This window comes from Taurulus bubalis, assembly GCF_910589615.1.
Source record: "Taurulus bubalis genome assembly, chromosome: 3".
In the NCBI taxonomy this organism is placed as follows: Eukaryota; Metazoa; Chordata; class Actinopteri; order Perciformes; family Cottidae; genus Taurulus; species Taurulus bubalis.
In genome coordinates, this window is record NC_136591.1 from 21,868,843 (window position 1) to 21,894,224 (window position 25,382).

Genomic DNA, 25,382 nt, shown 5'->3' on the forward strand with positions numbered 1-25,382 from the left:
CTGTAATTAGTCCTAAAACCATTGAGTTTTACAATCATTTAATTTTTACTTCCAAAGAAATGTTTTAGATTACCTGGCTAGAAACGAGTACATTGAAATTATATCAAAACTGATAGGATTAATAGCAAACAAAAATTAGACTAAGATTGTGTTTCTTAAAAAAAAGTCCCAAGCCTCACAGTCTAAGAAACACTGCCCCAGTCACGGTACAGTCTCAGTCCCTCATGCTCTTCAAGCGTGAGCGTTTGGCGAACATTGCCACGAGACGTCTGTTTGTCGAATGTGTCGGGGTTGGGGGGGGGGGGGGGGGGGGGGGGGTGAGGTGTGTAGACACGTCACTGACACAAAGGGGTGTGAGGCTCACCAGTTGTGGAGGAGATGTTGACGTCGATGCTGATCTCGGGGATGCCCCCTCCCTTCAGCGCAGCCACGCAAGTGTATGTGCCGAAGTCAGTGAACTTGAGGTCGATGATGTCCAGGTTGGTGGTCCCGGGGGAGATGTCGGGGTCCGTCTGGGTGATGACCATTCGCTCGGAGCTCCGCAGAGCACGGCCATTTTTCAGCCAGCTAAAAGTCAGCTCTTCTGGTGGGGTCGCCTCCACCTAGCGTCCAGCAACGTCGTTATTTGTGAGTAACTTACTTGTACTTTTTTTTTTAGGCATACGTGTGTGTGTGTGTGTGTGTGTGTGTGTGTGTGTGTGTGTGTGTGTGTGTGTGTGTGTGTTTATTCCGCCAGTGCAACTATACCTGACAAGATATCTTAACTTCCCGTCCGATCTGGATGTTGTCGTCATTGTGGTAGGGGTCAGGAGTGATCCAGAATCGCCCCTTTTTCAGAGCTGTAAAGAGACAATCCATTTGATTAAAACCAGATTTATATCTGCACTTGTTCCCTCTGCGAGTCTGCGACACTGTGTGTGTGTGCGTGTGTGTTTGTGTGTTTGTGTGTGTGTGTGTGTGTGTGTGTGTGTGTGTGTGTGTGTGTGTGTGTGTGTGTGTGTGTGTGTGTGTGTGTTATGGCTCTGCTTTCATGCTCTCATGTTGATGCCATCTCTGAGATGTAATCCCAAAGACAGGACTTTATGGATTTTTTTCATAGATTTGTCTTTACTCTGCTCAATGTTTCCACTTGGGCTTGTAAACGGTTGTTATATACCATAGACGTGAATGCGTTACTCATCAGCTCAGTCTTTGAGCACTTGGATCGTGTCACAGCTGTGATGTAAATGATCGGAGCACAGCATCGTGAGCAAAACATATTTCTTGCTCATTTAAATTTCAGTATAGAGGTCGTACAGTCATAAACAAGGTATTACATCTCAAGAAGAAGAGTAGAAACGGATGTGACGACTGTTACTGCTCTTCTAAAAACAAAAACACTCGCAGAAGAGTCAAACAGAGAACTTAACAGATAAAACAGAATCCCGGTGCTGATTTTGAGGACCAAAGCTTTCAAATCAACATTAATATTGATACGAGCTGAAGAATCCTGCAGTATTCAAGCAGGTTCACACATACTCACACGCATGCAAACACACACACTGGGAAATTGGAGAGATACCTCACAAAATCTCCACCATTTCTAATCCAATTTGGTTTGCAAACTCCATTTTCAGAACATAGCTCTGAACCAAAACAAAACAAAAAAATGAAAAAAGATGATTTCATTATAATGCATGCTGTATTGGTTCCAAACCGTGCGCCTGCTGTTCAATTCATCTCCTCAAAAAAAATAAGAAGAAGAAAAAAAGATGTATGGAAATCACCGTGGAAATCTTTTCATCTCGCAATTCTCAAGTGACATTATCATATTCAGTTTGGTAAAAGGGAAAATGAAAACAAAACCTGCGTGTCAGATTTAAACACAGGAAATTGAATGTGCAAAACATCGTGACGCCCGCTGAGCTGCACATTGAGCGGAGAGACGAGTGACACACGCCTCCTTGACATGATCTTCCTCCTCGCGTTTGAAACCAGCGTCGGCAGGCAGAAGAATCATATTTCTGACGTGTCAGATACAAATAGTACAAATCATGTCAACACACACAGATTCTCCCAAAAGCCGCCGTGCATTTGCATCCATTCTTGTATCCCAAACATTCTTATTCTCCAAAGCCCATGCCTATCAATCGTGCTGTATATAATTCAACAACACAAGCATGGAAACTGTGGCAATTAGAATAATATGGTAAGCAGCGTATGTCTGTGACCTTTATGGATTATGGATGGAATATAACACAAGGCATTACCCACAACCCACGTTGGGCTCTGCATCACGGTGTACATCTACTACACACACACGCCGAGATTCAATTTCCTTCATGCATATAGTTAATGAGTTAATACCAACTCTGTGATGGAAGCCAATAAAGGAGCATATCTGGAAAAAAACACAGATTTTCCATCAATCACACATGTCATAAAGTAGGACCACCCGGAGACAGAGACGTACTTATATCTTGACAGTTTGAAAAGGCTTTTGCGTCTCAGCGACACCGTCAGCCGAGTTGCTAGCTGCTTCTTAAGAAAGCATTATCTCATCCACAAAACACACGGAGACACACACACACACACACACACATCTCATGAGCCATTGTGCTGTCACGGGTGACAGCGGATAAACATTTGGATTTACTGCCTTTCTCGCTTTACGTTCCTCCGGCTCAAGTGTATTCTCTCAAATACAAGAACTGCGACAACTAGGCATTTAACAATCACCCTGTGAGGCCAGATTTAATCTTAGTTCGAGAGGTTGTCTGTCAGACGAATGAATTTAGGACTTTCTCTTCAGTCACTGCTACTGTTTTTTCTTTCTGTTATGAATAGACAAACCAGCCAAATAAATAACTGCCAGTGCTTTGGAGGTACTGTGAGGCGGAAAAAAACAAGTTTGAATAAGTCACTTTTTGCCCGTCCTATTACAGAGTGCTTGAGTGAGTCAAGGGGACTACTGTATACTAAATATATCAGTGATTGTTGGCCTACTCTGAGAAGAACCCGGTCATGCGCCTTCATTAACCTTCAATTTATTTAATGAAACACCCACATTATCAGCAGAAAGAAAACACGAAGATGGGCCTCTGAACAAACTTACATCTTTCGCCCCAAAAATGTAATCATGGTGCTGTGTAGATATGCTGTGTGAATGCAATGAATCCAACTGTAAAGTGGCCGCATCACACGACAACGAGGGCCATCTGCCTCTTGATGTGACGAGGAGCTATTCACAAATCTCAGATCGGGGCTTTGATCGTAAACAACTCAAACAGGAGCACGTGCGGGCTCTATCGAGAAGGAAACAGACTCTTCCTCAGTGAAAAGGGTGGATGAGGAAACACAGTCATTGTCTTATGTGCAACATTCACTGTGACGTGTTTCAGTATGTTTTTCTTATCAAGGTAGGTTAATGTCAACTGGTAATTAACCTTAAAAAAGTCAGCTTTTCATTGCTCACATTTCTGAAAAACAACTGTGGGTTATTTTACTGTTTATTTACTCAGATTAAAAGAGCATACATTCATTTGTGGACCTTCAGATTGTAAACATGGCTGCATGGCTTCGAGCTCCAAGTGATATCAAAGATCTTGCTGCTGGCATTTGTGGTATTTGTTGGCTTTACATGTCAAGTGCCGGTGTGGACTGGTCTGGAATCCTGATTAAGAATGCAGCTAAAACATGAAACTGAACAGAAGACTGAATCACAGGTTATATTTTCGATCACTCAGTCCAGCCAATGAGGGCATAATGAGGCCACAAAATTTGAAATCGTTACATATAATGTACCTCTGCTTGGAGAGTGAAATTATATACTTACGTATATTGACTGATTATTTAATAGAAAGCCAGTGGCCAGAAACAGAAGAGTGATATTGAGAATGACTTCCCTTTGAAGGAGCAGGTTAAGAGAGTTCTTTGCTTCATAAAGAAATGTCTCAGAAATCTAGTTTTATTTCATGCTCAGTGCTCTCTGACTCAGAAGGTAATTAATGCTTTTATTTCATCTCATCTGGACTGCTGCAACTCTCTCTATACAGGACCTGCCTCGGTCAAAAATCAATCTCACATCTCCGGCTTGTTCAGAATGCTGCAGCTGTAAATCACTTGAACTGACTCTAATCGTATAGAGACCTTATTACCCAAGTCTTAACACATCTGCTGTACCAGCTATATTCAGAATTGATTTAATATTTGACTGATTGTTTTTAAAGCACACTAAAGCTGCATCGCTGACCTTTTTTTAACTCAGAGTAGAGACTAAAGGTGACTGTGCTTTCTCTATTAAGGCACCGCTACTTTGGAAATAACTGCCTAAAGGACATTGGGCTATAAAAAAAGTTTATTCTTTATTAAAATCCCTTCTAAAAACACAGTTTATAAACTAGCTTTTATGTGAATCACATACTATGCATGGTAATTTAGAATCACAGAGGAATTTTTCTTGTATCACCCTTTACACCGCCACACACTATGTGAGTTTTGATCTGATCTTAATTTGTATCTCTGTTTGTAAATCTGTTTCCTTGTAGCAGTCTACCTGCTATACTACCTTTTATTTCAATTTTTTATTTGTGTCGCTGCTTTTGGGTTTTATTGCATATTTTGAACCTTCATTTGAAAAAAAGGCCTTTTTTAAGAGATTAAAATCTCTTTTTCGATGGGGACCTGGCGAAGATAGCACACCATTGGAATGTTAAAATAAATTATAAAGCAAAGTATGTCAAGAAAAAAATGTCCATGCTCAGTAAACTAGTCCACTATCATATTCTCTATACTCAAGATTAACAAGTTCTGGACTTATCACTGTCCAAAGGGAAGAGCAGATTATAGTCCACACTGACCCAGCCACATGCTCCACTTTTTAATATCCATGATAATATCAGAATAACAAGAAGATCCGTTATACTATCATACTGATCAGAACATCACCACCAAGCATCGGAGCTATGTCATCAAATATATTTTCATTAAAAGATCATTTTAGTGTTTGAAATCTGCAACAGACTCTTTCCAACTGTGTTTGTGAGCCCAAACTTAAAGTGAGACTTACTCTAGGCAACTTTGCTAAAAAAAAAGTCTACCATGCAAAGCAGAATTTGAACAACAATTGCTTCCACTTGCAAGCAGATTTAGATATAGATTTCTCAACCACAACTCTTCATTTCTAGTTAAACAAGGAGTATGAGGTGTCTGATTAAATCTCGGTGGTCTTTTATTTCCTGTTCCCTACTTTTCTCGCACTTCCCCTCACGTCTGTCGTTTCCGGACAGAGCTGCAGCGCACGTCAGAATGACCGGTGCTGCATGTGCACTGTGCATATATCAGAATCAGTACCCTCCCCGCCCCCTCTACATTCAAACCTCCTCTCCTGCAATTTTATCTTACCATAAATATTGAATAGCAAGTAGGCATTCTGTAAATTGACTACATTTGTGTACAAGAGAGATAAGTGGGCATTGCTTCTGCATTCCTGGTTGTATTACATTTTACTGGAAGGCTGCAGTGACTACAAATTGTGCCTTTTCCCTTATGCATGGGAGAAAAAGTAATTTAAAAGGGATTCTGGTGAGTGTGTGAGGTGAGAAGAGCAGAGTTGAGAGACTTTATTTTACTGTCACTCTTCCTTCACCATTTCTAAATCACGGCAAAAGTCACATCAATGTTTAACGAGGGTCTGCTCGGAAACAGAACATTCCCATTTGCTCTGGAGGTAAACTGTGTCTCTGAATATTGTTTTACAATTTCCATAACATCATTCATATCTGACAAGTGTGTGTGTGTGTGTGTTTGGGTTAGTGAGTCTATATATAAATAAGTATGTCACACTGTATGTACTGTAGGGTAGATACACTCTTAAATACAATACAATAGATTTGTATTTAACACTAATGTCTGTTTATGAAGTTCACCATGCTAGCTTGTTCTAGACTCACTTTTACTGTCTTAAACATTTAAGGTTTATTAACTTGTTTGATTAACCGAGAGCACTGTAGTTGTTCAATAATACAATTAATCCTCAAAAAAAATACTTTCCTAATAATTGTGCAGTGCATTTATTTTATTACCACATATTATTTATCAAATTTCATTTTTTGTTCTCAGTTTTCTGAGAGTCTCCCTTGTTTTTGTTGAAAAATCGAATAATTCATTATTTTTATGTTAATACGCCTGACTTGAGCCTTTAAATTAGTTATTGTATTAGCTTGATTTGTTCCATGACTTGTTGTCTGTGCAGGTTTACATACACATGATCAATAAATGTCTTTGTGATGATCACATTGTATCATGTAATTTGTTTGACAAGGTTTTTGCTTGTTAAATAGATTTGAGTTAGTTATTGAATACAAGTCAAACCAAGAGTGAGATCAATTAGTTAATAAACCAATACAGTGTTAATATTTGAATGGACCCCGGGGCACTTTGTACTTGAAAAGTTGGGCCCCGAGGTCAAAAAGGTTAAGAGCCCCTGTTCTAGAGCTTTTGATTGTATCGTACGGTCTTCATTGGCAGATTTGCTCAGTCCACAACAAAAGCTAGCTAATGATACAATACGGTATGATGCGATTCAAAGTCAATTAATTTGCAATTTAAACTTACTTTACCCTAATTACCTTAATTACACTTATTTTAGTGATACCAAAACATATGACCATTGTTTTCTAGAGTTTTAAACCCTGAATTCTCCAGAAAGCCGTGTCTTCTGCTATGCCCAAAAGTGCAGCACAGGAAGTGATACACAGGAAGTGGTACACTGGGTAATTGGCGATAGCACATGGTTCAAACATAGTCTTTAAAGTTAGTTTTGTACTGAAGTGATTTTGAGACTTAGTTTGTAAAAGCTGCTGTTACTGCTATTAAAATAAATACAAATGTGTGCAGCACTTTGACTGATAAAATTAGGTTTGACTCTTTTACATTTCAGGCACTCAAGTCAACTTCTTACTCGTCCAGAAGGGTTTGTTGCGTCATAGGTAGATTTTATGGTACACTTGCGTATTGTTGTCTATATATAGTACTTCATTACATCAGCTTTCTGATAAGTATTGGTCAGTGTTTACACTGCTACGACTGAGAAAACTGAATCTGCAGATGCATAGTTGTGAGCTCTGGAAAAGGTTAACATTTTTTGGTTAAGATGTCAGCTGTTAGTTAGGCAAAAACAGCAAAAAGCATGGCCTCAGGTTGAATTATCGCATCTCTGTCAAAGTACAAAAACAACAACATTATAAGCTTATTAAAAATCATCTTCAGTGTTTGTACTCTATGTTGAAGAGAGAATTCTCGCAGCACGATATCTTAACGACGTGCCACGACCTGTTCACAAAGCTGGTCTAGTGGTTGCAAACCAAAGCAAGAAATCATCAGTGGAGTAAGCAGAATTTAAACATATATCTCATTTTAACAAAATCAAGCCTTATTTAAAAAAACATTGGCAGCATCACAGCCGCTGCGGCACAAAACACAAGTCAACCTGTGCACAAACAAATTCTACATGAATTATTGATGAATTTAGAAAGCTGGTTTTCCTTTTATCATCATCAGAGCTTTCTGTCATTGAACCTTGACTGTGGCAACATGCCAGGGAGTAAAACATCCACTACAGGGACACTTACAGCTTCTTTCTTCATGGTAATATCAGGTGGAGAGACAGAGCTTCTACTTCTGCTTACATTTGCATTACATGTCTCCTACATCCCATTTTGCCTCGGAGATTGCATGCGGTTTAATGGTGATATAGTTTATATTCAAGGCATTTTTTGGATCATTACCAAACAAATTACAGTGGTCCCTTTTTCCTTTTTCTACCACAAACTGAAGTGCTTTCCCCTGCAGCGAGCCTGTATGATTCTCCAGAGCTTTAATAGCCTGTGAGAATAATGGGTGGCCTGAACATGAAAAGCGCAGATAATCACACAAAGAGAAAAGCCCTGGTTGAGGCCTTCTTCTACAGAGGGCTCGTGTCACACGGCAGGATTACAATACCACCTCGGGGGAGCTTCTTAGCAGGGCAAAAGTACACACGGGCCTGACATACTGATTATGACATACACATATGTAGGCACACAATGACAAAGACACAATGGCACTTATGCACACACACACACACACACACACACACACACACACACACACACACACACACACACACACACACACACACACACACACACACACGGCGCAACACTGCAGGATAAATTATGTTTGAATGTGCTCCCACTCCTTCCAGAGCACTCTCAGCGCCTTTCTCTGGGAGTGAAGAAAAATGTGTCTCACTCCGGTCCCACTCTGAATCATTATCCTCCTATCTGCTCATCGGTTCATCGAATTTTTTTCAGTTGTTCTCACGGCCGTCCGTCCTTCCGTCCGTCTCTCGGCAGGCGTCACACTGTGCTCTCCGTTCACTCTTGCGGCGAATATCACCATGTGGAGCTGAACTCGTCTCTCAGAGACAGATGGATGCCTCTCTAACTGCCACTCTCCTCTGCCTCCTCTCATTCACTCAAGGTTAAACACAAAAAAAGGACAACGGGCATTAGCATGCCTCAAAAACACAAAGCATTCACACACACACACACACACACACACACACACACACACACACACACACACACACACACACACACACACACACACACACACACACACACACTGGCACCGCCATCCAAACACCTTTCATTTTCCTATTATCGCATCGCATGCATCCTCACATTAGCAGCAACACATTCCCCCATGCATCAGCACCGTTACAATATGACGACCAGTCACATGTGTACATTCTTTGGCAGGGAGGAAAGGAGTCCTAAATAATGCTCTCAACCTTCAGGCGGACCTCTGGCTATAATTTATGTCAAAAAAGGATTCACATGCACAGAATGCACAAACAAAAAACAGGCACGTTCACATTTACCAACGCACACACGCACAAATACACACAAACGGTCCTGAGGGCTGCGGCCCAAGAGACCGGCCTGCGTGTGCCAGTTCTGGCCATTCAGCCATTAAATCTGGCATTCATGAATGGAAATGTATTCAGCCTTCGATCCAAATTTCTTCCAAAGCAAATTTGATAAGGGTCATTCACATGTTGATTCACATGCTGACAGCCGGGTTTTTACCGGGCCCGTCATGATTGTTTTCTCTCCTCCAAACACTCTAAATATTAACAGTAGGGGAGCTCACACTGAAAAAGATTGCATTTTTGCTTCTATATAAATAACAGCAAGCTTCCAATCAGAGTTACAAAATGTGGATGGTAGCGAGTGTGTTTGACTTTGTGTTTATGCTTGAGTGTGTGTGTGTGCGTGCGTGTGTGGGTGGGTGCGCGGAATAAGTTGTGTCGACGTTAGCGGGTCGGAATGATGGATGTCTTTGGGCGTGAAAGCTTCATACCTGAATTTGTCAGGAACCCCAGGGGGAATTGTCGAGAAAATCCGACGCCAAACACGGCTGCGTTTGATTTTCAATCTTTGATAGCTACAGCAATGCTCATTTCACTACATCACAAAGAGGGGAAACACTGCTTAGCGAAAAAGACGGGAAACACATGCACAGAGTCTCCGTCTGTGTGCAGGGAGACATGAGCACAAAAAAAGCAAGGCCGGCTGCCTATTTCAACAGCATCGTCTCCAGACAGTCCTGTCTCGATTCACCAAATCTCCACGCGAGAGCTGCCTACTCATATTTGAGCAACGGAGGGAACGGAAGAAACAACCAGTGCAGAGTATCTTTGCATTGTCGCTGCGGATATATCTCAAACCGGTGTGTTTTCAGAGGACAGAATGAAGTGAAGTGGCCGTGGGAAGGCAGGGTGTTGACCTGCATTTGAAGACGTGTTGCGGACCCTTAATCCATAAAAAGGATCTTGTCAGCGGGGTGATGTGATGCCAGTCGCCTGCTGGGCGGGCGGTGGAGATGGCCAAGCCCTGGAAGGCAGTCTGGCTGGTGGGACAGTATGGCCAGAGAAGCTACCATCTGCTGGGGAGAGATGTGTGTCTTCACACACACACGGCCCTTCTCTTTGGCAACAGCAGTTCGAGAGGACTTCTCAAGGACTGGATGAGGTTGAACCAGCTATGCAACAACATGAGGCCACGGAATGACCCTGTGAAACACAATTGGTATTTTATGTGCATGCAGTATATGAACATGAATACCAAAACATATTCACGTGGGTGCTTTGCAATTCCAAACATTTCAGCCCTTCATGGCCACACATACACACATGCTTAAGCAATTAGCAGAGCATTTATTTATGTTGGTTTTGTAGCTTACAGTCTGGGTTTTTACGAAGAAAATGTTTTTGTAAGCGCACAGACAGCAGTCTTTTTCTGTTGCCTCTTCTTTTCTGCACATACACACACTCAATGCACAAACAAAGAGCAACTAAAGGTCTGCCTGTGCTCTAGCCTCGAGCCTGGCTTATCCTCTTTCAATTTTTTCTTTTCTCCTCACTTCAAAGTATCAGCGCAGTAAAAAGTTGCCAGTGGAGCGACTGTATTCTGAATGTCTTGTCCAACACAAATTTCACATGCAAATGTGACCATGATTTTTCAAAAAATCGAGCCAACCTCGAGAAGAGGAAACGTGGGAGATTTACAGGAGAACAAAGCACAATATCCTTACCTAATTCCTACCCGGTTAGAATTAATTTATTCTCAATAGAAAGGCATTAGAGGGGGAAAAAAGTACAGTTAATTTTGCCACGATTACAGTCACGGTGGTTATGTCAGTGTTTCCTGTCTACTTTCAATAGAGAGTGACTGCAATCACGCATGATGAATTTGCATGCTAAGAAGAAGGAGGGTAAAGAAAAGTAGACGGGTTCAAACCCGGTCTTGTCACCACAACCTTAACCTCCATTTGGGCTCTCACTTGTCGGCTTTGCCATTTTAAGGGCCATCTTGACTGGAAGTGGACTGTAAAACTCCCTGTCCGCACTGGTGTTAACTCACTAAAGTCCACTGCTATTGCCACTCGCTGTAATGTATCGGCTGATATGAGCTTATACAGATATATGTCGGAAATGTCAGCTGATAAGTAACAAGACATTCCAATAAAGAATTGCCAAGGATATGTTTGGGGTTTATATTCTGTCAACTAAAGCGGACTGACAAGTTCAACTTCAAAATGTCCCACTCGGTACTTATCGCTGTCGTAGAGGCTCAGTCTGTGGGGATTTGGATTTGGAACCGGAGGGGAGCAGGTTCCATGGCCAAATTACCGGAGAATTGCCAGTACGCCTCCAGGGACACTGCCGAGGGGGGCGCCTGTCCTTGGGCACTCTGACATCTCTCCATTAATGCACAAGTAGGTCCTGTTTGTGCATGTGTGTGTGTGTGTGTGTGTGTGTGTGTGTTTTTGTGTGTGTGTGTGTGTGTGTGTGTGTGTATTTCAGGTCTGTGTGTGTGTAAAAATAATAACAGAGTGAAAAAATGTAATTTCCATTCAGAGATCAATAAAGTTTGTCTGCCTAAAAAAAAAAATACAAAAACTCCAAGGTATCCTTTAAAATTATTATGAGGAACATGGTTATAAAACAGTCTCAATTTAACACAGATGCCTCTATATGACCGAGATACGTAAACGAGACCATCTGTGAGAAGATTTTCTTTATTATTCTTGATGCCTGTCATCGGTGCCACCTGGGAGTTAACACCGACACCACGCTGCTGGAGGCCGTAATGCTGGGCCCACTGGAGGGAAGAGAGGCGCGGGAGAAGCAGAACCGGAACTAAGGAGGGCAGACTGTCAGACCCTGATGCATTAAAATGAGAGGTTTTCTTAAGGGACTGTTTTGTTACAATTGTTAAATCAGAATGTGATACGTTTTATTTTTGAAACACGTTTTATTTTGAAACAGGAAATGTCCTGCAACTTGTCAGGTGACTTATAATCAGGAAGTGAGAGCATGGCTCAGAACTGCTGTTTTCGGTAGTTTTCCAATCTAGTTGAGTCTGCCTTTTGATGGCATCGTTGGCATGTATTGATTTGTTTTATTGTTACTTATGATCGCAAATGATTATTTTTGTGACAATGTTTAGTTTTGGGAAGTTTTATGCACAAAGTCCATCGAGTCATTATAGTTAATGACTACTCTGCTATGACTGTTGTTAAAGTTCATATGACAGAATAAATACAAGTACATATGAATAAATAGTTGATGATATGTTAAAATACAGTGGTTTACACAAACATATGTAGGTAAATCAGCAGTAAATACATAAAAAGTAGCGGTTAAAAACAAAGCAATTTATGTCATTGAAGAATCAGTATAATGCCATTGTGTATGTGTAAGGTTAATGAGAAAGCATTTTATTTGTATTCATTATGCCTTTTATGTGTTTTAGTTTTACTCTTTCTTACGTCATTAAACCTGTGGACAATGGACAACTGTCTTCAGAGTCGTGATGTCAGTTAGGAGTTTGTCTAACTGCCAAGGTGTATCACAGCATATATACTGAGGGCAGCATAGGGACTTTGGTGCTCAAACCAGTAGAGACAGGCAAAATCCACACAAAATTAAAGTTCCTCTTAGTAGCGTTTAAATAAATGTTTCATATGTTTATGTATTCTTAAACTTTTTGAAAGAAAATAATATTGGAAAATATATACTCCAATTCAACTCTCATATGTCAACATCCGCCAAGAAAATTAGCCGTGCCCGGTCTACACATTAACGAAAGCACACGTCGGAGAGTGCAACATTGTATAAAATGGAATGCTGTCGTGCAGACTTCCAAATATTAGTTTGGTCTATGTCGGTGGGTTTATAGGTAAAAGAAGAAAAACATACTTTTTCTTTTATCTAAACATCAAACATCTAAACGTGTCTACGGTGATGGAAATATCTTGCTAAAAGTAGGAATTAAGCACACACCCCCATCCCACCCACCAGCCCCCTTAATATGGAAAGATGCTGCAAGCTTGTTCTCATTTCTTTGAGAACGTGTGACATATTTCACAAACCTTTTTTTTCTGGTATAGAGCGCTGTGTGTCACTGCTGAACTGGTTGCCTGCTATTAAGAAACAAATTAAATCTATAGGATACATTTCTATAGACAATGTACTTTATTAATACACAGTCCCACCCTCGTCATCTGGTGCATGTAGATCCCAAAATTGCATTTGAGTCAGTGACAGCTCATCAGACTCGGGAGAGCAATCCTGATGCCACGGAGAGATATGTGACGTCGATCCTGACTGTTTTTCATAGTTCATCAACGTGTCCCAGAAATAGAATTAAAATCAGTACTGCTTCTGTCTGTTAGAGCTTCTTCAGCTGGGTTCAGAATTCATGTTGACATGTGATGTTGGCTTCGAATTAATTTTGATCATCAATATATCTAAATGACACGGCATTTCAGGACACTGATCCAAAATGTGCTCTCAGTCCCCCTCACTCTTGAGTTCTATAACTATTGATCCCACAACTGCACTGACAAGAGTGACTGTTCATCAATCTCATGAGAATGTTCCCAATTTATTTTCTTCTTTTATTGAACCTTAATTTGCTTGTCACATATTGATTAATTATGTCATTTAAGCATCTCTCCAATCAGTTTTAGACCGCCTACATTTCTTCGGCTTAGTTTGTTTTCACTCCAAATGAATTTACTCTGGGCAGGATTGTGTGTCAGGTTTTAATCTATTCAGCTTCCTCCCGTCTGATTGTCCTTTTGTTGAAACATCTGCAGTCATTTTTTTAGTCGCACACACCGTTATGGTGGCTTTTAGGCTTTAGGAGAACATACAAGTGTACTGGTAAATGTTCATGTCTCCACTATGGGTGTTCATCAATGTCTGACTTTTGAAGGTTAGGAGTCAGAAACCTAACCCAACAAATACATCATTCTGCATGTGATTGTTATAAAGAGCTAATAATCAGGCTTTTGGATCTGGATTGATGATTCACAAAGCCTGGCACTGCAAAAAAAATCTACAGCTCAAGCAGAATAATGCACATTAGTCCTGTTTAACTTTTGACTTTGCTCTGCAACCTTAAATGTGACACATGTCATATATATTTAAGGAAGGTTTTTCTTATGATATTTGATATATATATATGTATATATATATATATATATATATATATATATATATATATATATATATATATATATATATATATATGAGAGCCATTGTCAGTTCCAGATGTACGACACATGAATGAGAGTGTGATATTTATTGCAGCGATTTCCCGCGGTGAGTGCACTCTGACTTATTTGCTGCTGCGAGACACCTGACACCTTCTCTTTGATGTAAGCCTCTCAATCCCTAAGTCCTCAACTATATGGGCACTTTCACAATGCAGAGAAGAGGCTTGTCTGTCAGGGGTGGGAGGCATCAGAAATGATTTGTCGATGATTTGATTTTCATCCCAGGGAATATACGGCTGCATGAATAAATGCTTCCAAACAGACTGAGCACAGAAGCGACCTGATGATGGAGCTGTGGCTTAATCTCTTCAATGAAAGGAAAAAACTCTGGGAGAAACTTTCTGAGCCAATCTGCTAAACTCCGATATGTGATTCCGCGCGCGTGTGTGTGTCTGTGTGTGTAAAACTCACTTTTGGATCATCTCCTGAATGCTGTATTGCTTGTAAGGCTTTCACTAATTAATACATCTTTTTATTCACCTGCAGCTTCCCATTCGGGGCATTGGGATCCTCTGTTATGTCACAGATGAAATCCTAGTCACACACTACCCTTAATCCTCCAGCTTTGTAACAGCAGTCAATTTAAGAAAGTTAATTTCTTCATGCATCATGTCGCATCTGTGCAGGTCTTATATTTTATATTTTCTTTGCAGGAGGGACAATATCCTGTCTTGAGCGGTAACCTTCAGTATAGATTTTTTAGCATTACTGTACCGAACGTGTGTCTGTTGACGACTAAAAGCACCTTTTAATGTTTGTGTACCCGCGTTAATAGGGAGCAGGAAAAAGGTACTTTGATAACGTTCATTTCTGTAATAAGCTACAGCTGTGCCACTCAGGTGAAGAAAACATATTTCCCCGATAACGACCAAACAGGCAGCAATGGGCCCTCGCCCCGTTGCCCTTGTTAGATTTGTGTTAACCACTCTTTGAACCGTTGTTTTTTAATTAATGGTTTCACACTCTTTTGCCTCCAGGATTTATCCTTGGTTGTCTTTAAGTAGCCTGCGCTGCACCAGCAGTGAGGTCTGATGCTCGTTCTGTTTGTAAAGTCAAACTGGAGCAGCGTAATCTAAAGGACATTCAGCAACTCTGTGAATACATTAATTAGAAATCTATACAAGCAAACTTTGATAAGATGCTTCATCAAAAGTAATAAAGTAAACAAGAAATAAAATCGTGCCAAATCGTCCACAATGTGCACCATCCTCCGGCAGCAAAGAGTGAACAAAATATGGAATAATCATGTTAATAAACACAGCTATATATTGAGGAATCTAGAAATTATGCAACACACATATTAATTATTACTATTAATGCTTTTAGTGGAGTTTTTTTTAATGTAATCATCATTTTCTTATTTTCTTTATTCCTTTTCTTCCAATTTCTGTTAATTTTTTCGGGGCATTTCCCCCAATGTCATATTTTAATTCTTAAGGTAACTTCTCGTGGAGTTATCAGTCATTTGGGTGTCCAAACATAATTCATGTTATGACATATTATCTGCCCAAATAAGTGCTGCTTAAGGGAATGGTCAACTGTTTGTTGTTTTGTTTGTTTTAAATCCTGTATGTACCTCAGACTAAAGGTTTTTGGACTCCATATGTCTTGTAGTGAATGCCTCCTCACCTCGCACCACAATGGTGGTGGACTTCTTGGCCGGGTTCCCCACATTGTTGCTGGCCACGCAGCTGTAGACCCCCGCCTCGTCTGAGGAGATGGCTGGAAGAGTGAGCGTGCCGCCCTTCACCACGCTCCTCTGTGGCAGGCTTTCATTAGTGCTGATCCAGTTGAGGATGGGGGTCGGCTCTCCCCCCGTGGTGATGCACACCAAGGACACCGTCTGGCCGGGATTAACCACGATAGGATCCTCCACCAGCAGCTTGATGGACGGCGAGGCTGCGGAGGAAGAGTGTGTGGAGTCTTAATTGGCAGGAGACGGACAACTTATGACAGTTATGACAGTTGCAGAATACTGTATGTCAGTTCACGTCATCTGTCTGTTTCCATGCCTGTCCTAGAGAAACTTATATTGATTTAGCTGCTTTTATTTTGCAATACATATCAAATAATATCAAAAATAACTGCAAAAACAGTGTGATCATAAAATCGTAATGTAGAAAAAGTCAATGGTCTAGGTACCTGTCTTATTGGTGAGTCTGAAGATAACGCTGCGGTCAGGGATCCCACACACGTTTCTGACAGAGGCGACGCAGCTGTAGTTGGCGTAGTCCTGAGGTCGCAGGTTCTTCAGCTTCAAAATCTTCGTTTCCCCCTGCAGCTCAGACCAAACCAACACTGGTATGCAAATGTGTGCAAAAATATCAACATAATCAAGTTAAAGAAATGCAGAAAACTCGGTGCCGGGACGGGGATGACAAAGGCCAAACACCTCCAAAGAAAAGGTCAAAGAGATGAATATGCATACGGTTATAAGGAAGCCCAAAATGGAAAGGAACGGTTGCAGATTCCAAGAATATTACAGCTAAATATATGATGGCGTCGGTTTTTAAAGGGAATAGAATGTGTCAACTCGCTTAAATAGCGACCTGTGGATTACTGTCCAGTCGATGGCCCTGCAGTATTTTCACCATTCAGCTGATGGGATCAGCGGGGGATCGGCTATCTCACTTATAATATGTGTTTGATTCCAGCTGGGCCCGTCAACCCGCGAGCCCCGCCCAGGAGGCTGTGGTGAGGATGTGAACCTTTTGATCTGGCTGACTCCAATATGCGGGTGTCGGGTCGGATGGGGCGACTGATTGGAACATGAGTCAGCCGCCCGCTGCGGCGGTCCACACAACATGGCGGTCACTCACGTATTTCACATCCAATGAGGCTCGCGGATAAATTAATTGTATTAGATTAGCCACAGACCCCGCACTGCTCTTCCTTTTCTGTCACCTCCTCTGCTTGGGAGCAGATATCAAGAGATGAGGATCGTGGTATTCAGAGTGCAAGCTTTACTCACAGCAGGGGAAGGGGAATCTATTTGGAAAATGCAAGGGGCAGAGCAAGGAATAGAAAGAACAAACACATTAAACCGAATTGGACAGGGGGATTTGATAGTCATATCGACTGACAGATTGAACACTAAAGTACCCCAAGAGCTTCGGGAACGGGACTTATGGCTGCCGGTAAAAGGGCAAGGAAATTATGGAGGAGTGCATTGTCACTGTCAGGTGAAAAATCCCCAGTTTTGCTTTCATGTTTTTAATGAGATATTTGAGGCATTAAATGCGCGTCTTTGGGGACTTGGAATCAAAACCAGAATGATGAACTTAAAATGCATGGCAATAAAGATGCAAATGAGGGCGTTTTTTTGGGGCGAGCAGCAGGAAATGGACTAACTTGACTTCATGGGGGAGCCAAGAAAATGAGCGAGGAAGCTGAACAAAAGAGCGATAGAAAAGTGTGACGTGTGTCTCCGCTGGGTGATGAGCAATATGTTTAAAACTGGTTACTTCCACAAGAGCTTGACAGTGTGCTCAAACAGAACATCACAGAGCAAGGAAACATCAAACTCCACCACAAACATCAAAACATATCGACTACTACGAAGAAGTGGGAATCTGACGAAGGATGAGAAATGGCTCCATTATATCTTGGATAATGGTCCTATTCTCTGGCACTTTGCGGGGAGAAATTGTGGAGAGAGAGGTGGCGGAGAAAGGAACAGACAGCAGAAAGGACGGAGTTTCTACAATAAAAGCACAGCTCTGGGTCTCACCTAATTATGAGCCCGCTCTCCGTTCAGGGTTTGAAATGCCACCTCTGCATTTCTACAGTATCAGTGGGACCATTAAAAAGTATTTGGTAGACTGAAAAAGGTGGAGTGAAGCTGGGATGAGGAATAATGGCGGCAGAAAGGTATGGAGGTGAGCTAAAGTCATAAATCTGCCAGGTCAAAACAGACGCCTGGCGGCACTCTAATGCCGTGTTCACACCGGACGCGACGCAAATTTGCGGCGCGACCAGTTTACATATTAAGTCAATCCACAGACGCGCTGCGGCGCGAATTTGCGAATTTGCGGCGAGATAGACGCGTTGGAGGCGGCGCGAACAGAACGTTTGACCTGGGGCGAACAAAGCGAAGGACGCGGCGCGAATTCGCGTGAGTTGAATTATCCCAACTCTGGCGGAGAAATCGCGTGACGCAAAGTTGCGGCAGCCAATCAGCGTTGAGAATCAGCGTTGAGAATCAGCGTTGAGAATCAGCGTTGAGAATCAGCGTTGAGAATCAGCGTTGAGAAGCTCCGCCCGTCACCACCGCCGTCTCCCAGTTTCTGAATGAAACTGCTGCTGCTCCGCCTGAACCAGCGCTGGTAGCGGCTTCATTGAGACGCTGTTGTGGGACTACTGATAATATTATGAACCCAGACACCAAGGAGTTTGATGTTCCGACATATGTGGAGTTTACACAAAAAGTATAAAGCAGAACTGGTGGTTATTTCCATGGTGGATGGCATAGTCGGTATTGTTTTACGGAGATACGCGAGACGCAGTTCCTGGAGGAGTCGGTGAAATTCACCGAGCTGTGTGCGGCTACGGATGATGTCATGAACCCAAATACGAGGGCGTTTCATGTTCCGACATGTTTGGGACTTCCACAACAAGTATAAAGCAGAACTAGTGGTTATTTATTCCATGGTCGATAGCGGAAATGAAAGCTTCGTCGCTTGTCTCTCACAGAGGCAAGCAACAGAGCTAAGCCACTCCCCTTTGGTCGCGCCGCGAATTCGCGTTTGGTGTGAACACCCTCTTTCTACTCGCGCGAGTAAACTTTCGCGGTGGACGCGGCGCCGCAAATTCGCGTCGCGTCCGGTGTGAACACGGCATTATGGACTCAAAACCGCCCCGTAGGCTCAGCTTTGGACAGCAATGAATTTGTAACTCAATTGTCGGAGTACGTTTCAGGCAGGTTCAGGCATATTGGTGAAAAATAATGCTATTAGCCATTGATATGAGCAAATTTCAAAGGAGTTTTGTCAGGATTTACTTTGGGGTTGGACCGTCGCGAAGCTTATCTCTGGGTTTTGGTTGCGCATATATTTTCAGACCCAATTAAAGCTTTACTGTAATAGAGGGCAGGATGAAGGAGAAAATAGGTATGGAGAGCAGGATGGAGAAAGGAAGAGTGTCTGATGAGGCCCAGTTGCGCAGCCTCTTCAGCTTCTTTCACCCACTCCATTAGTCCCCGGCCATCTTTCTCCATTTGGCCAAACATCAATTTCACTTCCCTTTCCCTCTCTCTCCATTTCTTAAGCCTCTTTTCCTCTCTCATGTGTCTTTCTCTCTTTCCTAAAGATTTCCATTCTCTCTGCTGCCCGGTTCCACATACAAATCACATTAAACTCAATCAATTCAAAAACTACAATTCCCTCCCGAGTGAAGGAGCAAGCTCCATCCGCTCTCTGTTGTTAGCATTTGATTCCTTTTTGGAGGGAAATGTTTCGCAATTTACAAAATTGTAAAGAAATTCCATGACTGAGGGAACTAATTGTGAAGAGAACCCAATCTTTCTGTGTCTGCAATTACTTAATATGCATGAAACTTTGTGAAACCGGGCTAGTGGAAGTGATGCTGCTATTCATGTGGCTAATGAGTACGTCTTAGCTTTTACAGCAAGGGGTGGAGTTAGGGTTTCAGGAGAGGATGTGAAACAAACTAAATCATGCTCATATTCCCAATAACCTGAAGGCAAATGAATAGCACCAATGTAATTACAGTATTTCATGTTGCAATATGTCCCCTTTGGAACAAGATGTGGCATTGACTCATCAATTAGCGACTGTGGCTTACTCATCGCTGTCCTGAACATGCAGGATTGAGTGTGCTCTATTATAGCACTTATAGCACTTATTGTCAAAAGATGGCTGGTGAAGGGCATCATTTACATACTTAGTGTCTGTTTAAGTCCCTAAACTTTATTCAGAACATGAGCCTCAATAAACTGTTTCACTGGTGATAATAAAAAAAAGACAATCACTCCCATCAATGGTTTACTGAACATGTAGGGATCATCTTTTAGGGTTTGTTTTAAATGCTTGTTATCACCTGAATGTGCTGTAAACACATTATCTTGTTTCAGCAAAAAAAATGCTTTGCTCACTCAATCTTACGTGACTGAAACAACAGCTTCTACACAGAAACAATTAGTCGCCAAACATGGGAATACAAACGTCCCCTCATGGTGAGAGAGCAGTGTGTCATACAAATCTGATCGTGTTAATAAACCTGCTCTGCCACTTCAATCTATTTGTAGCAACAACAAAAAAATGTTTTGCTGTATTTCTTGCCCGGTAACACACAGGAGGGTGCCACTGGTCATGAGAGCATCTCTTAATAATGAGAGAGCGAGAGAGCGAGAAAAAGAGAGAGAGAGAGATCTGAAAATGGCTTCGGCGAATTTAGCTCCTGATGAACACGTCTTTTTTGCGATGCCTTCAAAAGCTTATTATGCTTGCATCCTCTTTTCCTCTGTATCAGCCTATTTATCCTCCCTTTGTACTGTGCATGCGGACAGTAAAAGGTGCTCATAACAGCCTTCGTATAGCAACGATAAAAGACTCGGGGATTGCCGAACCCCTCGAGTTTTATACTCGACTTTAAGCATTTAGTGAATAGTACAATACATCTTTCTTTGTGTCTAACACTCTGATTTGATACTTTCATCCACACCGCGTTGCCTCTGTCTCACCTGAGTGAAAAACGGCTCATAGATCTCCACTCCCTTGTCCGAGCCCTGCGTCAGGACCTCCCTCCCGCGGTGCCAGCTGTAGCGGACGGGCGGGTTGGAATTGGCCACGCAGCGCAGGAACACGGTCCTCTCGTAGTAGAACTGCTCCTTGGCTTCTCCGATGCTCTGGTGCACCGTCACCACCGGGTCGTCAAGGTCTGTGAGAGGAGGAACGCAAACAGATGGCAGGAACGCTGTCAATAAGCACTCTTCTGTGAGTCGGTCAATGGACGGATGGATAGAAGACTCCTCGGATCAATCAGTGACACAGACCACGATTCACACATTCACATATATTTGCTTAGCTGTGGTGGCAGTAATACAACATATATAAGCTTTATATCATCTGTTACATGATACGTGATCATACAGTTTGTTTTTTAACATGGAAGGGGGTGGGGGGGGGCACATGTTAAGCACGAGGGTCTGCGGGGTCTCCCAACAGACTTTACAGGTAATAATAGGGAGTTTATAAGGATTTTGTATGTGGAGATGTGTGTGTTATTGAAATCAGACTTTGTAAGGGATACTTATTGAGGATTTAGTGAAACGTTACGATCGCTGCGGCAAGTTACGGCGTTTACATAAATATTTAAACTTAACGGTTACTTAAATTTTTTGTGAACCATAGGTCTCTTCTCACAAGAGTTACGGTATTGTAGCAATTAATAAATGAAGTTAAACAACCATGTGGTTGCGGAGATAATTAAGGTGCCGTATGTATTTGTGCATGTGGCAGCTATGCACCTCAACAATACATTTAATACATTTTAATTATTTAATAAGCCTCTGGAATTAAATAGCTCTTATGTCTCAGCAAGATGTCCGTTCAAAATATCCATGTTCTCTGGAGAAGTCTGGAAATAGTTTACATTTTTTTAGATTTGTTATATTACGAGAATAAAGTAACAATATTTCCAGAAAATAAAAAGCTGTTTGCCCTTTAAAACACTTTTGATAAGGCATACATCTCACCGCTGTGCGTCTTATTGTGTGCGAGGAATTCTAATGCCATTGTGATGTCCACATCAAATAAATAAAGTCAAATGGAGTAATCACCGACAAATCCACTTGACCATGAGTATTAAAACCAGCAGTGTTATTCATGCTATTGAGCCTTGACCTGTAACTTGTAACTACACTTGTAAGCACCTTAACATTTAAAAAGTTATAAACCAACTCAGATCTTAAATCAAATTTTGCTCAATATTTCATCATCGCGGTCTCACCATTATATTCTGGAGCAAGGACTGTCTGCAATGGACACTGATGGTCAGCTGTGGAGCAGCAAAACCAGAGGTTTGCTAAAATATTGGTCGGGACATGCCGTCCGTTTGCCAAGCCTACTCCCTTGATCCGTGAACACAAATACGGTCTTGATTGTGGTTAAAGGTCTGACCGAAAGGGTCAGAATCTTCATTGCATCATGAGAGCCGGTTATCGGACTGCATGCAGACATGAGTCGATGTGTGAAGGGAGGTGAGAAGCCCGCTACTTGAACTACTTAAGTCAATAGGATGCAGCCCAAGGGCACATTGACTTCCCAGTCAATGAGCGAGTCACTACGTGTTCCAAGTCGCGCCTCGTCGTGAGCTTCAAACACGAGGGAGGGCGACAAATACTGTGCACAAAATGCTATTTGATGTCCGTCACTTCAAAGAATAATGTTTTGGCTGGCCTCCTCTCTGAGTCAGGCATCGTCACATCTGTTACTCTTCCCATTTCCCAACAGATCTGATGGAAGTTTTACCCTGATGCTCGACAGTTGGTTGTATGAGAAAGCGCCTGTGGTTGATTAAATGGATTCAAAGTTAATCATCTTACCCGGCTATCACATTAAGCCTTGGCAAATAGTGTTCATCATGGCTGCGGTGTCTTTTAGCATGCTAATACTCCCCTTTTAGATTATGTCCATTTGCACGCTCACAGACACGGGGGGAGTTAGCCGTTACCCTTTCATCTCCGTCATAGATGCAATCTGTTTTTAACACAAGCAAAAAAGGCAATTTAAAGGCGAGGATGAGGGAAGCTAAAGCAAGTTATCCCTCATGCTCAAATTCCAAATGATAAAGGCTGACCTTTTGCATATGAAGGGGAAAGCGATTGTATTAATGAGTCAGAAAGTGAGCAACAAGGTGGACGATTGAGTGATGGAGAGAGCCGGCGTGCAAATATGTGAGGGAGTGCAAACCGCTTACAGTAAATGAATACCCAAATCTTTAACAATTATAAGCCTCCAGTGAAAAACTCCACATGCCATAGGTATTATTAATGGATGGATTCATCGCTTTTAATTCAGTAGCTGTGGCCCACCTCTGGATTTGCTGAGGATCAGGTCCTAATCAAGGTGCCTGTGGGCCACACTGAACCGCCTCCAGCCTCAGAATGCTGATTCCTCAGTTTCATTAAAGACATGTTCTGCCCTACAGCCCCTTAATCAAAATCTAGCAGCGGTCAATACTTCATCCAGGATCCATTACAGTGTCTCAGGTAAGAGCAATTACCTTTGGGAGGGTGGGGGGGAACACGGGTGACAACGCTCCGGAGAAGACGAAGCGATTGCGGTGCCATTTTAGAGGAGCAGATTGCTAAGTAAATACACTGATTCATTATAGAGGAAGAGGAGAGTATGAACGCTACATCTTATCTCTGACTCTTCCCAGTTTCCCCCTCATCTGTTTCAAACAGTCAATTTACCAACTGAGGCAGGAATGGAGTGATTCAATGACAGCCCTATCTATCCGTGTCTTTGAGCACCGGACCTGATAGGATGTTGTCTCCTTTTTTTTCTTCCTTGTGGTGACAAGAGTGGGAGTGTGTGTTTCTGTACGTGTGTGTATTAGGTAAGCAGCGGTTTGAGCTATTAATAGGGCCAACATTATATGCAGGGAGGAAGTGGATGCTAGGAGCATGAAGAAATAAATATGGAAATGTACGCGCTGGATTAAAATTTGATGAATTTCAAACAAAATTCTACCCGTAAGGATGTTGTGTGAGTGTGAGTGTGAGTGTGAGTGTGTGTGTTTGTGTGTGTGTGTGTGTGAGTCACTCTTGTGCAATTAGCTTCTGAAGTCACGCTTGACTGATTGTGAAGCTTAAATCCCAGAGCCCAGAGGAAAACCGTGGTGTACAGGCCGCCTGCGCCAGAGTTGTTAGGGTTTGTAATTGCAGGTTTATGGGTTCACAGGCCGGTAAATCTGCCCATGTACAGCTAAACGCTCCAGCGAGCTAACCTTAGCGTCGCTCCCGCTCACTCCGCCAAACATGACAGGTCTAAAAGCTCTGAGTTTTCTTTGATATTAAGACACAGAGGCCGGGGCAACATGACACACCAACGCGCAAACGGCAGACACGTTGCGTGTCCGAGGGGGGTCTCAGAAGAAAAAAAGCAGAAAAAAAGGTAAAACATCCGTTCATTTCCAATCGTTTAATCCTCACCAGCGAGAAAAAGAGTGGGACAGAATCCAAGGATGATATTCCTGTTTGAAAAGCAGATTGGAGATTTCTGTTTTATGGGTCTACAAAAACATTTGTTGGACAAATAGGCACAAGTGAGTGGTTTGGGAAAAAAAGAGAGGATGAGGATTAAAGAAGGTGCTTCATTATCACATCAAACCTTAGCTCCTTCCTTTCATGCCCCCGAGCCAAAAAAAAAGCAGACACTTGCACAAAAACTCACACACATTACCTGACTCCACCTACCCACATCTATCCACGCACACACCAGCATTCTTGTATGGACACACACATTTCTTTTGGGCTATCTCTCGGGTATTAATCTAATGCAAGTTTCTTTCTATTTTTTTCTGGGCTTTGATGTCTTTCACTCTCTCTGCCCGATCTGTCACCTGGGAAGAGAGCACCTCTCTGGCTCCCAGGCTGTCAGCCGTGAGCGACAGAGGCCACGCGATTCATTTTCACCTAATCACCGTCGTCCCAGCTTGATTACCGGTGGGAGCCGCTGACCTCAAAGACATTCGTGCAACGTCGTTCATTAATTAAAAAAGAAAACAGCCAGGTGATGTCAAAGACAAGCCGTTTGCTTTTATTTGTGAGCCAGGGGGACAGCGAGAAACAGCAAGGCGGACAAAATGAGGGAAGTGGAGGGTCGAGAGCATGCGTCAACTTCTAAATTACTGTAATAGGAGTTGTGTCGTTAACGAGGCGGTGATACCGTGTAACAGCCGCCTCCAAATAAGGGTGACTTGCTCTCTTTCCCTTTTTTTTAAACTAGAAATATGTGCATGAGGCATACGTGATTAAGGAAGTTATTACTTGGCAGTCCGCCCTGTGTGTGACCTCACCTTTGAAGGGTTTTAATAACTTAGTTTGTCACATTTAGACTTGCACAGTGTAAAAATAAATTGTTTATGTGTACATTACAATGCATGAAATATGATAATTAATAAGGGATATTATTATGAAGGATTTGTAATTGTATGAATATGAAGCTCACTTGCATTTACTATATAATGATTAATGTGTGAAT

The 25,382-nt window shown here is 42.1% G+C and overlaps 1 protein-coding gene across 1 annotated transcript in view; it reads right to left on the reverse strand.

Annotated features, from left to right (window-relative positions):
- The window catches only part of LOC306733749 (MAM domain-containing glycosylphosphatidylinositol anchor protein 2), a gene marked incomplete at its 3' end in the record, with an annotated part of 170,422 nt that overhangs the window by 61,352 nt on the left and 83,688 nt on the right, over window positions 1-25,382 (reverse strand). Inside the window, exons 4-8 of the mRNA XM_079215043.1 lie at window positions 20,855-21,051; window positions 16,297-16,429; window positions 15,784-16,053; window positions 748-839; window positions 365-602 (exon numbers count right to left, since the gene is read on the reverse strand). Coding sequence (XP_079071169.1) covers window positions 365-602; window positions 748-839; window positions 15,784-16,053; window positions 16,297-16,429; window positions 20,855-21,051 — 930 coding nt within the window. The remainder of the gene's footprint in view (window positions 1-364; window positions 603-747; window positions 840-15,783; window positions 16,054-16,296; window positions 16,430-20,854; window positions 21,052-25,382) is intronic.